The sequence below is a fragment of the Terrapene carolina genome, unplaced genomic scaffold (genome assembly GCF_002925995.2).
Source record: "Terrapene carolina triunguis isolate 2854851 unplaced genomic scaffold, T_m_triunguis-2.0 Scaffold62, whole genome shotgun sequence".
NCBI classification, from domain to species: domain Eukaryota; kingdom Metazoa; phylum Chordata; order Testudines; family Emydidae; genus Terrapene; species Terrapene triunguis.
The window spans coordinates 19669115-19684945 of NW_020664413.1; the positions used below are offsets into that span (position 1 = coordinate 19669115).

General features: G+C 38.2%; 1 protein-coding gene across 1 annotated transcript in view; it reads right to left on the reverse strand.

Annotated features, from left to right (window-relative positions):
• The window catches only part of LRP1B (LDL receptor related protein 1B), a 1279381-nt gene that overhangs the window by 577105 nt on the left and 686445 nt on the right, over positions 1-15831 (reverse strand). The window contains exon 8 of the mRNA XM_026647738.1: positions 1454-1676. Coding sequence (XP_026503523.1) covers positions 1454-1676 — 223 coding nt within the window. The remainder of the gene's footprint in view (positions 1-1453; positions 1677-15831) is intronic.

Below are 15831 nucleotides of genomic sequence, written 5' to 3' on the forward strand. Positions count from 1 at the left end.
GGCCGCCCTAATAGCCAATTGGAACGCTTAACTTTTTGCTACTTCTCACTCCCTCAAACAACCAGCATTCAAGGACGCATCTTCTATTCTCTCCATTCTTATCTAGCTAGATTGCTAATTAAAGCAGTTCCTCTGTTCTGTTTTAGGAACTGTTCTTCAGCATCTAAGCTCCCTGGACAAGAGGAAAAATAAAACAGGCCAAATTGTAATCTTTGCTAAGGCACTTTAACAGACCAAATGTGTGATAGTAAGCTGCAAAAATTGTGTGCCAGTTACTGCTAAAGATGGACCCACCTTCTAATCTAACTACATAGTGACAGAATGTGCCAGTAGCACCAGATGCTGAAAGGATTCAAATTTACAGGAACCTCCTTTCCAGCACAATTGGCCAAAGGCCATGGCCAATGCAGTCTATTACAGAAATTGAAAAGCCTGATATCTTCCTCTCAGCCTGCCCACATGGGCATCTCTTTGCTATTTCCTGTATTTGCATTTTAAAAATCAAAAAGTTAAAATATCCTGTTGTCTCTTGGTTGAGCTGGTCAATTTCAAGCCCTTACTTCATGCCAATTTCCCTTTGTTGGAGAGAAATCGATATCACAGATGGACATGTAATGTGCTCATTCTGAAGTCGCATGTTTTTAACTACTCTATGTACATGAGACTTGTCAATCTACAACTGAGATAGACCCAGCCACACATGGGCAACTCCAGGAGCCCCAGCTCTGTCACTGTGAGTAGCCGCTACAAACAGCTGCCTTTGTCGTTGTCCCTTCAGGTTTCCAACTGTCCTCCCAACTGCCACAGAATCTTTCATTTCCTGGCAACGTACTACACTCTAGTCAGAAGCCAGAGGGGCAGCAACAGACACACCACACTGCTGTATGCTGATGTATTACTGCTCAGCAGATTTATCACAGTCCCATGGCTTAAGGGCTTGGATTCAACTCCTACTGAAATCAATGCAAAGACTCCCACTGATTTCAATGGGAATTGGATCACTCTATATTCATCCAGACTGGCCTGGACTGGTGAGCACATCTCACTAATCATCTTTTCCTTCTTTGGTGTTATCAGGATGCATCTCCTCACCCCTATATCTCTTCTTCCTAAGGTATTAATGCTATCCCTTGCCTAGACGTACTTCTAACTCTATAATGTCCTTCCATTTCCCCCTGTTGAGATCCTTACATTTCTGTTTCTTCTCCTTTCCTAGGTTGTCTCTCATGTTCATCTCCTAAGAGTCACAGCACAGGATCTGGCCCATAGACTGTAAGGTGAAATAAACTGCACATAAAATAGAACATGCAGCTGAATACTTGATTACCTGACTCATTCGGACCAAACACAACTAGTGAATTTTACGACAAATATTTGTTAATGCTATGCACATTCTTTTAAGAATATTATTACTTTTTAATTATATTAGCTGAATCATCAAATAAATACTTACTTGTCGGCCTTGAATTATTGTATGCCTCTTTCTTCCTTGATAGTCAACAACTTCTATGTAGTCCAGATATATGTCTATCCAGTAAACATATTTATTGACCAGATCAACTGCAAGAGCGGTTGGCTGCTCAATTTTAGATTCTACTATTCTTGTTCTATTCATCCCATCCATGTCACATCTCTCAATTTTGGCAACATTCCCATAGTCGGTAAAGAAAAGTTTTCTGTTGAAAGAAAATAAAGTGTTGTGGATATGTTTTTGCTTTGTTATTTTTTAAGAGGGTGAGCTTGATGGGTAGGTCCCCAGTGGGGCATTCTGTAAAACAAGTTTTCATTCTAATTCATTTCAGTGGTTGCATCTGTTAGTAACCCATAACCATTACCATATAATATCAGTCATAAACAGAGAAATCTGCTAATGAATACTGTAAGGCATGAGGGAGCAGGTTAACTAAAGATGTGAAATATTCCAGCAAATGTGCAATTGCATTGGATTTTGTTCTGTTTTTGTTAGAGAATTTTTTTAATGTATTGAAAAATATGTGCCTTGAGGGAGCCAATAGTGCTGATTAGACATGAAATTCTTATGCAATTAAGTACATCAACCCAAAAATGTATGTGTCTTATGTGTTGTGTTTATCCTGCTTTTTAAATTGCTTCACTGTATTTTTTCTTTCTTCTATAAAGGCTATTAGAATTTCATTTATGTAGATGCTAAGGTTGTTACAAATAGTAGAGATCAGCAAAATTGTGAAATAATTAAGCAGCTAGAAGCAAATGTACTATGTATATTGACAGATATAATAAATGCAAAAGTAATCCAAAGTTGTAGATGCTCTCAGATATTCCAAAACATAACATTTCACAAAAGAAGGCAATTTACTCTATATTTCAGTTTTATCCATTTGGGGGAAAGAAAGACAATGACTGGCTACGAACCCTGAAGAACCTCTAGTGCATTTATTTTTCCAAAATGAAACATCCCGTGCAAGATTATCAGAAATCTATCAGAGACTTAAACATACCACAAAAGCTTCTAAGCCTGATTGTTTGATTACTATTCACTATGTTTAGTAAACACAAATCAATTTCAATTAACTTGACAATATTTTAACAAGATTACCTTCTCATGAGACTAAATTGCATTTGTAAATAGAAGACCATCTTGCCATGACTTTAACACTATCTCAAGAATAATTCAATTTCTAGTTACTGAATATTATTAATATTACCATGAGAATCAAAGATTTGATTTTCCAGATTTAGTAAATTATCTGTTAGTTATCAGCATTAATGGAACAGTATCTAAAGCCGGGGTACCTTTTAGTTGAATAATAATTATCTAAAAATTAATTGTTCTAGTAATTGTAGCTTCCACTGAGCATTTAATATTGCAGTATGTAGTACCTTGGAAAGAAAGTGGAGTTGCAAAGAAGCCAAATGAAAATTATGTTACGTTATTAATACCTTACAACAAATGAGAATATATTTTAAGTGTAGGTCAAAAGGGTCTCGCATCCAAGCAGACTTTTAAAAATAAAAAATACATTACAATAATGTTTTAAATACATATAGTTTAGAGGAAGCTATTTCTGTTGTGTTAAAATGAACTGATCATATTAAGCTTATTCTTTAAAAAACACAAACTCACCATTCAGTTCAGTGTAAAAAAATGGTGGCATAATATAGTCCAGAATCACTAATTATATTGTGCATTGGTACAAATGACATGAGAAGCATATTAAACTGAGATAGTTAAAATTAGCAAAGAAATACAATTAATTTAAAATTATAGTCACAAAAACAGTATCTTAAAATAATGTTTATTAGCTATCATAAATTTTAAACCCTCTCACCTATTGCATTTAAATAAGACTGGAAAAAACCCACTAAATGTACTTTAGGAAACAATCCTGCATTTACAGATATATGGTTTGGATGAGCTAACAGGTCCTTTCCATTTCAGACTTGATGATTAATATCAACGCTTACCTCAAGATCTCAGAATCAAACTGGATTCTTTCTGATTTTTTTTTTACAGTAGCACAAGTAACAAAGATTACAGAATCAGAATTTAACTGACCACATTATTGATAGTAAACTCTTTGGGGCAGGGATCAACTTTTTTATGTGTGTTTGTATAGTGCCTAGCACAATGGAAAATGCACAACCATATTCAGCACAGGGATAAATTAAGACACCTGAGATCTCTGACACTATCAGGCCCACACAGTAAAGGTTCTCACAACCAGTGCTGCGGCCTCCAAAAACATTGTCCTGCCAAACATCATCATTCCTGGACTGCAGCTTCCTTTTAGAGCCTGAAAGACTCCTCCCCACAGTTCAGCCCCCAAAGATTATATTCTTCCATCACAATTCTAATTTTTCCTTCAGGCTTTCTTCCTTCCCCAGCTCCTACCCTTCTCTGAGTTATCACTCACTGTTTCAGCTCTTTTCAGGTTTTCAAAAGCAACACTCCACCAGTTTACACTTTGTTTGCAAGTTCTCTCTGCAACGATCAGAGATGGAAACAAATGACACCTGGGGTTGTGGAGCATAACTGTGTGGCAATACAGTGAATTACACAGCAGTGGAATCGTAGAATATCGAGGAGCCTGTACCTTCCTAGCTGCCATTCCCCACATCTTCTCTCTCTCTCTCTTCCATGTCTCCTTTCATCATATGTAGAGCCCTGCAAATCTGCGGATATCAATTTTATATCTGCATCTGCGGATGCGGATATCCATGGACCATGTTTGTGGATCGCATGCAGATACAAATTTTGTATCCGCACAGAGCTCTAATCATAAGGACAGGAAGCACTAGAGAAGGGAAAAATCTCGCAAATGCACTGGTGTTTCAAGTGCAATGCCTACTTCTCACATGACAATATAATGTGAAGAAGAGGTATTTCTACAGCACAGAGCATAATAGAAACGTGATCTTAACTGTGGCACTATAATAATAGAAATATGTATTAATAATAACAATAATAGGCTTTTTGCCTGTTTCCCTATGAAGAGTTGTGGATTTGGTGCCAGTTAGAAGGCAGCAATTAATTGGGCTGTAGTCGGTGCCTCCTTCTCAGGAGAGGGCAATACAGAGGCTCCCTCGAAGAACAAGGCTAAGATCCAAAGGTGCATGGAACCTAGCTTTGAATCACCATTCATTTCACAACAGAGCACCACCACAATATTCAAAACCAACCAACCAAATGCCCTTGTAGAACATTCATTGTACTTTTAGCATGGAAATCACTACGGTGGTGAGTCTCCAAGTTTGGGTCAACTGAATCAGGCTCACAGGGCTCAAAATAGCAGTGGAGACATTCCCACTTGGGCTGGAGCCAGGGCTCTGAGATCCGGTAACAGGGGAGGATCTCAAACTCACTGTCACAGGCTTTTTTTTTGGGGGGGGGGGGAAGGAAGGAGAGGGGAGGCAGTATAGACTTACCCTTACTGGTTTATATCTACAGTAACACAGATGGCTGTCTCAACAGTGAATAGGATAGTAGCTCTGAATTTGTGTACTTCTCAAAACAAATCTCCTTCATTGCTATGCTAGTTACAAACTGTCACTCTCTATATTCACCTCTTCTAAACTGAGTAAAACAATGCAGCCTGTAAGGGGGGGGGAATCTACTAGTTACTGAATTATTTATATATTTATCTGGCAATTTAAACTTCTCATATATTTTGAGGTGCTCTAATGCACACACTACATTGGTTTCATGTCCACAGTAGGAAATGACCTCATTATCCTTCTGAACAACCACCACATTGTTCTGAAACCATCTCTTTGTTTGCTCATTCCATCATCTTCATTATGATAAATATGTTGCACCCTATTATATGTTGTGCTAAACCTGAATGGAAATCAATGATACTGCATCTTAGTTCTGTCTTTCTGAAAAGCAGTAAAAGCAACCTTTGTGATATATGTGATTAAAACTATTTATAAATAAATTGGACAATAAATGATCTTGAACTTGAACCTAGGGATGTGAGGGAAAAGACAATGATTTGCTTTGCTTTTGTGCATGAAGGGGAGAGACTAAGAAAACACAAGAAATTTCTCAAAACATTTGGATAAGCTTCAGATAAGCACATAGCTATTTCAACCTCTTGCATATTATAAATACAAGTCTTAAAAAGAAATTGAAAGTACAGCAGAGTCAGTTTCAAGGATTGCAGAATGGCTCGCAGTCCTGTGGTCCTAGACAAATAGACGAGGCCTTGAAAAAACATGCCTGGGAACACCATTCCCAGAGTTGAAACCAATACACTTCAAAAGAGGGAAAACAGTAATCGTACATAACAAAAAAACCTGAAAAATCATAACTAATAGGTGTGATAACACAGTCAAGCTGCTTAGCAGCAGTGAGCGCTTTACAAATGGATGAACCACTATTGCTCAGGGTGCATAAAAATCAATGCTTTTTTTAAATAAAAAAAAAACAGATTTTTTTATTTAAATCTGATTTTTTTTTATAAAATGTTTTTTGAGGAAAAAACCTATCTAAAGATAGTTTTAATTAAGATACATTATATCTCATCATTGAATAGGGATTATAAATTCTAATTCTATAGTATGAGTCAATATATTCATGTAATGTTTAAGAAAAGTTTTGTAAATGAGTTCCAATAGTTCATGGATTAGGGACCCAATCTTATGGGGTTTCACAGGCTTCTGTATAGATTATTTGGGTTAATCTTTCTATCTACCCAATGGGACTCAGTGCTCAGTCTAGAAGATACCATTAGAGATGCTTAGTTTTGCAGTTCTCAAACTGTGGATTTGTGTCTCCAGAGGTAACATGCTTGTTAACAGCAAAAATGTTTTTAAATAAATACATAATATATAGAGGTGAGAAATAATAGACCTCAACTCAATTGTCCCTCTGCAAATTTGTGTACACAGAGTCAATCCCTTACCTCTCTCCAAAAGTGCAAAGTTTCAAAAAGTTCAACGAATAGAAGATTGTTGGGGGTGGAATAGATCTGGACAAGGAGAAGAAGTCCAGAGATAAATGTGAGAAACAAGGGCCATATGCTTGTTTTGTTAAAATATTATATGTTTGCTGTTGAAGAAAAAAATCCAGAATAGTTAACGTTGTTCTTTTAGTTAAATAAAAATTTAAATATCTGTCTGGTGATTTTCTCCTCCTAATACAGCATGGCAAGAAAATCCTCCAAATGTTAATGATTAACCCATTGAATTGGAGATAGTTCACCTCCCAGTGACTTCATAAATATCTGCTTCAGTTACCTTTGTTAAATGAAATAACCAATCATTCATTTTCTGATATAGCTGTAAAACTAATCTGATACGTTTTCAAAATAAATCACTGTTTAAAAATGTATAGTGTGTACCTTCTAAAAATGAAACCTACATCTATCTCTGAGTTGTGACGAATATGTAATTAAGGTTATAACAACCAACAAGAATGCACTTTTATGTAGAAAACCATGATTAAATCGAGTCTTCCTGACTAGTGATTTAAATCATGTTTTAAATCAATTTGATTTAATCCACCCTGCTATTGCTCAATCCATCTCTTCATCTTTGGGCAACCTCAGTAATCAGTGCTTCCAAGTTACTTCAACAAACAGCAGGCTGGCAGTAGAAATACCAAAAGCAGAAAGCTTGCTTGCTGCTCCTCATGTCTGTGGTTCTGCCAGATCCAATGACACATAATATGCGTGGAAATGAAAAGGGGATTGTGTGTGACTGCTAAGAATAAGTCCAGCAAGACTGCTTAGTATTTGTGAAAAATAGAATAATTCCACTCACAATGTGCTGTAACTGCTATGTGAATAAATTAGAGAGAATGCCTATTTTTTGACCATTTGCTTGCTTGGGAAAAGGAGAAAAATATGCAGAATAAGTTTTGCAAAACTGCATTGTCTTCCTATTAATCCACACATATTTTCAGCAGTGTGAAGACATTCGAATCAGTACCTGACATGGGGGAAAAACCATAATAAAATAAAATAGAATAAAAACTTGTATTTTAAATCAAAGCTACTGAAAAATAAATTCAAGATGAGGGAATGTCAGGAAAAAGTTATATTGTGACTGTATAAAACCATATAGTGTAGATATATCTACATCACGGAGACAGATACATTATATTATACATAATATATATAATGTGTATATATAAAGAAGAATGTGCCAGGCCAAGTCATAGATACTCAGCACCTCTCAGGATCTGGTTATGTGTTAATGCCTCATTACAGTTTAAAATTTGAACTCAAAAGTCAGGAAATGTAAAAATGAAAAAAAAAAGCTCTACCAATAGTAGAACTATATCCATCAGATTACTCAAACTGTACTAAGCTATTAATTTTAGTCAACCAGTAATTTTAAAAAATATTAACTATAGATAGTATTTTTTTTTTATTTTCTTGTGGTTAAATCTGCAAGCTCAAAATGTGCAACAACAATTTTTTTAATTTAATTTCATTTTTGTTATTTTTTTAAAGATGGGAATGAAAAACAAAACAAACAATAAAACTCTAGCTCTGGAGCTACCAAGTTATACAATTGGGTTCTGATCAACGCCAATGTACTGCTTTCTAAAAACCAAAATCCTAGGTGTGGAAAAAATTCAATCATGCTATAGCTGCATTATAGTGCCACAAGTAATTATAAATCTCACATTCACAAAAACAGTTTATCGATTTGTTTATAACAATGCACACACACTTTTATTTTTATACAACACTGATATAATAATGGGCGCCGGCCATGTGTGATATCTTTGCTTTATCCACAATATTCATTACATATTGCTGTTGCATTTACTTCTGTTTTTCAAGACATAAAATGTTAGACTGAAACGTGTGGTCTCTGATGATGGTAAATGTTTTTGGAAAGTCTGAGCAGAAATCCTTCAGCTCTTTTTTGATTTATGAAAGAGTGAAAACAAAATATGCTTCTCAAATTGTCAAATAAATTCTAATCACACTTTAAAATCAAAACAGAAGTAATTGGAGTCTTGGCTCTGCCCCTTGTCCACCATAACAAGCTTCTGCAATGATGTATGCTGCAAACAATCTTGGGTCCCCAACATGCCTGTATACCACTTGCTGGTACAGCAGGAATCTTATATGATAGTAAATAATACAATCAACTTTTTATTTTCATGTGAAATCCTTACACTGCTTCATTATGCTCTCTCAAGGTATTGCATTCTCATCAAACTCATGGAGGTAAATATGCAATAGACCCACTGCTCTGCCATATTCTCTGCCTCTCTCACTCCACATATGGATTTGTGTCTCTGCATCTGTGTAAATACTGAAATAGAAAGCTAATAACAAAAACAACAACAACAAAAAACAGTTTGTAGTTTTTTGCCAGAGGCTAAATACTCAATAGAATTTTGTGCTAAATGAATATAAACAAAGTGCCAATCTCACTCTCTCGCTCGTCATAATAGCTAAATCTATTTTTCCTCCATCTGCGGTAAAGAGATTAAAGCTATGAGACATAATCCTGAAAAACTGCATTCTTTAGCAGTTATCAAATTTATTCTTGCTTAATCTGCTACTCTGTCTAAATATAATTCAATACCCTTTACCTTAAGCAGCGTAATTAGCTTGAGCAATTTGGTGCAGTAATGCTGAATTTTTAATGTATTTCTCTTAGTTCTAAATGAAGGTACGGGATGTTAAGTCTGAAATTGTTATAGTTTCCAAAGCTGATTCTTAAAACACATTTGTAGAGGATATTCATGGACTCATTCAAATTTTGCTTTCTTAGTGTACTGAATTTATACCCCCTCCCCACCGACACACCCACTCCCACACAGAGTACATCCTGAACCTAAAGAGTTGGCACCTGCCACTTTGTTTTATTTATTCTTTTATTATGCACATAGTAGGAGAGAAAAAAATCCCTTCCTCCATCTCCCAACCATTCTTTCTGAGTAGTTCCACTGATTTCAAAGGGCATAATTGCTTAATTGCTGCTATTATACCTGAATACCGGGGGGCGGGGGGGGGGGGGGGGGGGGGGGGGGGGCAAAGAAAGGGAAGAGTAGAATATGTCCCAAAATATGCCAAATGACTGTTGTCTCTGGCACATGCACTCAACTTAGGCAACTAATACCTTCTTAATTAATAGGTCAAACAAAATATTTCCCCAAAACAAAATTACAGACTGACATCCATTATTACTCTTCCCCCAGAGGACAACAAACCCAGGCTCCAACAGACCAGGAGGTGGTATGAATTCCCAAGTTAAGGGCTTTCAAACAAATCCCATTATTTCAAGTGCCCTTGTTGCTTTTAAGTTTGGTGACAATACAGAAGGACAGAAGCAGTCTCTCAAATATCTTCCACCCAAATGAAACAGGATTTTATAGATTACATTTAACAAACCATTTGAGTTGCATCTAGAAGCAAATAGGAAGTGAATGGAGCTGATGATGAATTGATGTAATAAGTACTCTAACATTACTAATAACATGGAAAGATGAATGACATACTAGTAGAAGATTCTGAGCATCCTCTAGTGGTATATATAGCAAACTGCCATGATCCACTATGAAGGTGACAATGGCATGAAGACTTGGGTCAGCTTTGAGAAATATGGCCTCAGACACTAAATCAAGTCACCTTATAGAGATAATTAAGTTACCTTTCCGGCTGCTACTTTCTAAGTGTTAATATGTTGGAAGAACAAACACACTTACCTTTTAATCTAAATTTAAGGTGTTGTCATACACTGTTCTACTGGATTAAGTGAAAGATATACAGGCAATCTCCTGATAGATTTGAAACATCAAAAGTTTGAATTCAAGTCTGAAACACGATTTATCAAAAACAAAGCTGAAAATTAAATAGTTTATTCCTTATGGTTCAGGTTTTATTTTTAATTATATTAATTCAGATTTATCTTTAGTGAGTTTTGCATATTTAAAATTCTTGCTTTCCAAGTAATAATTTCAAAGGAGAAGACAAGGAACAAGAGTTTGATGAAAGTTGGACGAAGTGTTGTAGAGGAAATCCAAAAACTAACAAACAAATCACATAAATCTGATGAAAGCCTTTTATGATTAGAAATGTGAATGGTTTATTTCACAATGGGCAGATAGTCCTATTGATTCATTCCATGATATGATCCCTATTTAATAAGCATCACAGTTTAATGATGTAATTCAAAATACACAGTGATGAGGAGGTTCTTGCAATCCCGGGTCACTAACTTGCATACTACAAGTTGGGTCACAAGAAAAACATGATCTCTGTCTATGCAATTAGGGAATGTTTCTCTCATTACATTGTTACACTGGATAGCAAAGTAAAAAAAATCAGCAGTAATTGCAATTGTGCAAAAAAGAAATATGCGAAAGTTAAACAAGAAGAAACTATAAACTCTGGAAAAGGCCTCTTTAAAATTCAAATACAGGTGAACAAAGCTTGTGGCCATAAGAGGTCTTGTTTGGTAAGAGGTCTGACTCAGAGGCTTTGGAGTTGACTGCATAGTTGTGTAAATGACACATGGGACATTCACATTCCATGATGGCTAAAGATTGTAAGCAGGGAAGTTGGATCAAAGAGGTGGGTAGCAAGAGGAATCAAAAAATAGTGTAATAGAAGGGTTTGCAAATGTGGAAATGGAAGTGTCCCAGGATGAGGGCAGAGCACTGCACCAGACTTCAAAGAAGTGCACCAGACTTCAAAATGAAGGAAGAGGATCTAGGAGATGGGAGAGGATGGTAGATAATCAAGGTCCCCATATTTTCTAAATTTAAAAAATGTGTCAACATGTTTAGGGTTATAAAAAAACTTATGCAAAAGACAAAATGCATATTTAAAAAATATGTCCAGGTGTTGCTACTGCCAAATTCAATTCAAAAGAAACACATGCATATTTCTCAGAGTGCAGTATGTTTTTCAGTATTTTTCTGTGTTCTGGAGGAGTGAATCATGAAACAGTGAATAAATGTTAACATTCACTTGAGCAAAAGTATAGCTTTGATACTGTCTATGTTCATTTGACTATTCAGTCCAAATGAACCTTAGTGCAGAAAATGAATTGTCCTGGACATGCTTATGTGGGGTTGTGTCAAAAGCCTTACTAAACTCAAAATAAATGACATCTACTGCTCTCCCTCTGTCCACTAGATCAGGGATCGGCAACCTTTGGCACGGAGCCCATCAGGGAAATTCGCTGGTGGGCTGGGATGGTTTGTTTACCTGCAGCATCTGCAGGTTCGGCCAATCGCAGCTCCCACTGGCCGCAGTTCAGCGTTCCAGGCCAATGGGGCTGCGGGAAGTGGCAGCCAGTACGTCCCTCAGCCCGCGCCGCTTCCAGCAGCCCACATTGGCCTGGAACAGTGAACCGCGGCCAGTGGGAGCTACAATCGGCTGAACCTGCAGACGCTACAGGTAAACAAACCGTCCCAGCCCACCAGCGGATTTCCCTGATGGGCCGCGTGCCAAAGGTTGCTGATCCCTGCACTAGACCAATAACCCTATCAAAGAATGAAATTTGACAAATCCATGATGGCTATTACCGATCACCCTTCAAATCATGCTTAAAAATTGATAATTTGTTCCACTGTCTTTCCAGATATCGAAGTTAGGCTGACTGGTTTATAATTCCCTGGGTCCTCTTTGTTCCCCTTCAACATGTTAGCCCATCAACAGTACTCTGGGACCTCACGCATGCTCCATGATAGAACATCACTAACAGTTCCAAAATTGCTTCTGGTAGTTCCTTAAATACCCTAAAGTGAATTTCATCAGGCCCTGACAATGTGAATACATCTAACTTATCTAAATATTCATTCACCGGTTCTTTCCCTATTTTGCTTGTCTTCCTTCCTCCTTGTTGCTAATGTTAATTGTGTTAAACACCTGGCCACCAGTAATCATTTTAGTGAAGGCTGAATTAAAATAGGCATTGAACGCCTCAGCCTTCTTGATATCATCCATTATTAGCTCACCTTCCTCACTAGGTAATGTATCTTCACTCCCTTTGCCTTGCTCCTAATGTATCTATAGGATCTCTTCCAATTGCCTTTTATATCCCTGCCTAGGTGTAACTCATTTTGTTCTTTAGCCATTATCATTTTATCTTTACATACTTGTGCCATTCTTTGGTACTCCTTCTTAAGAATTTGTCCATGTTTCCACTTTTCATAGAATTCCTTTTTTATTTTCAAGTCATTAAAGAGCTCCTGATGCAACCATATTGGCCTCTAACACTTCTTCCTATCTTTCCTTCACACTGGGCTTGTTTGCTTCTGTGTCTTTAGGCTCTTAGTGGGGCGGACTGCCCCACTCCCTGAGAGTGTGGGCTGCAGCAGGCCAGTGCGCCTGCGCAGACGGGCAGCCAATTAGAGAAGGACTTATTGGGAGCCAATCAGGGCCCAGATTGGAGGCAGCCAATCAGGACCAGGCTCAGCCCTATAAAAAAGCTGCTCAGGGAGAGAGCAGTCAGTCTGTCCCAGGCCTTTGACAGGGGAAGGTCTGTCTCCAGAGCAGGGAGACTAGCACCGCGAACAGCACAGTGCTGGCTAGGCTCGGGGAGCAGAAAGGAGCTCTAGCCCGAGGCCTGCCGGGCTGCAGGCCCTGAAGGAAAGGCCCTAGCGGGTGCAAAAGGCCATAGAGGAAGTGGCCCAGGGAAGTGGACAGACGGAGGGGAGAGAAGGAGGACAGCGAGGCTGCCACCAGAGGGTCCCTGGGCCAGGACCCAGAGTAGAGGGCGGGCCTGGGTCCCGCCCCCCTTCCTCCCTTGCAGTACACCCAGCCATCGGCCGTAGGGAGCGGCCATTATAGACTACGCCAGATCCCTGACAAGAGGGATTAGACTTTAGGGTGTGTGGTTGGACATGGTGGCTGGGGAGTAGAGAGACTATTGATCAACCCCCTCCAGAAAGGGGTGTGGATGGACTGAGGGGCACTGCCGGAGGGCAGTGGTCCGGAAGAGGACGCAGGGAGTTGGGAGCAACGCGGGTCCAGACGCCAACCAAGGGCGAGACGATGGATGGGACACCACCAGGAGGGGGCTCTCCACGGGACTGAGCTAATTCCTGGAAATCACCAGCAGGAGGTGCTGGGTGGTGAGTCCCAACACCGTTACAGGCTCATAGACTTTTGGTCAGAAGGGACCATCATAATCATCTAGTCTGACCTGCTGCACACAACCTCACCCACCCACTCCTGTAATAGACCCCTAATGTCTGGCTGAGTTGTTGAAATTCTTTAATACTGCTTTTTTGAGAAACCACCAATTCTCTTGAACTCTTTTCCCTTCAATTTCCTTCCCATAGGAATTAACCTACCAGTTCTCAGTTTGTTAAAGTGTGCTTTTTTTTAAGTCCATCAACCTTATTCTGCTGCTCTGACTCCTTCTTCTCCTTAGAGTAATGAAATTTATCATTTCATGGTCAATTTCATCCAAATTCTTTTCTACCTTCAGATTTGCAACCAATTCCTACCTGTTAATCAGAATCAAGTTTAAAATAGCTACTTTCTCCACCTTCTGAAACAAGAAGTTGTCCCCAGTATATTCCAAGAACTTACTGGTAATTTTGTGTTTTGCTGATTACTTTTCGAACAGATAACTTGGTAGTTAAAGTCACCCATTATTACTATATCTTGTGTTTTGGGCATTTCAGTTGTCTTTTCTAGAAATGACTCCTCCTCCTACCATAGTATTTCCCCTGTCTCCCGCTTTTCCCTGTCTGTCCTTCCTGAATAAATCTTACCCTTCTATATCAATACTCCAGTCATGAAATTTATCCAACAAAATCTAAGTGATGCCAAATCATGCCAATTAAATGTTGAACTTTGGCACCTGGTACTTTTGTGAATCTAGCTCTAAGTGCAATTCTTTTTCCAAGTATGCTTCACAAAGATTGACCAGCTTAGTTTAATTTAAATTACATATATTTTGTTAATTTATATATATATTCATTAGAGAATTGCAGTAACTCCATACTTTGCATTTATAAACATTTTTCCCTGCCACGTTTTTCCCCTTTGTCTAATGTGACACAAAATCAGTCTGGTTAAAAATATTCTGCAGAAGCCAAATTATCCCATTTACAAGTAGAAAGCTGTGAGGCTCCAGTAGTCAGACTGACAGCTCATTTTAGAAAGGTAAAATTCAATTTCCAATAATGTTTTCCACATGATCCAAATGACTGTTACATTTAAACAGTTTCATTTGTAAATGAATTTAGTATACATGAAAGGTGCTGGATTGACAGTCCTGGAAAATAAAGACCTTTATTTATCCATAGAACCAGGATAGCCTGGTTGGTAGCAGTGTAAGCAGTCCCATCCACATTCATCAGCTTTCACCCAAAGAAATGCCATTTATGAAGTGAATGGTAGCTTAGTCTTCTCCAAACCCATTCAATACCTTGGCTGTCTGTGCAGGGTTCCAACAAAGGTCCCAAATAAAGGTAAATGTGCTGGTGGATCTACTCCCTAAGAACTAGACTGAGGCCTGGTCTACACTACGACTTTAATTCGGATTTAGCTGCGTTAATCCGAATTAACCCTTCACCCGTCCACACTACAGAGCCAGTTAATTCGAATTAAAGGGCACTTAAAATCGATTTCTGTACTCCACCTCGACGAGCGGAGTAGCGCCTAAATCGATTTTGTTAATTCGAATTAGGGTTAGTGTGGCCGCACACCACCGAATTACTGTGGTTAAAGTAATGGGGTAGTGTGGCCGCACACCACCGAATTAATGTGGTTAAAAACCGAATTAATGTGCTTAGTGTGGCCGCGCACAATCGAATTTATACAACCTGTTTCCCAAATTCAAATTATCTAAATTCGGATTAATCCTGTAGTGTAGACATACACTGAGACCACTAACTCATTGCACATAAGCAAGGACTCCAGCACATTGTAGAAAGCTGGATTTAATTTCTCAGTCAAGGTATCTGGGGTTTGTGAGGCACTCTGGTGCAGCTGACTGGAAAATGTGTGGCAGCTTCATTTCCATTTTCAAATGGAGGTGTTCAATGAAATATGAATAGTGAATTGGTATAGGAGACCTTGTGAAATTTTTATAGTAAATTCTAGTCAATTTATGTTGTCCACACAACTACAGTTTTTGATATGCCACATACGTTTGTGCTGAATAGCATCACAGAAATAGTCAGAGAAAATTGGAAGTTTGGGCAGATGGGTTTTGGGCAGTTGAAGTCCTTGGTACTTGCTCTGGGTACTTGGGGAAATTGTAAGACTGTAATATTAGGGACTGTGGGACTACCACATTGTAGCTGGAGGTTACAATTCAAATGACCTACAATTAAATAATTAACAATGTGAACATTGAAAATTGTCATCTCTAAGGTTAAGAACAAATAGAGATGAATGGACTGCTACTGTGTTG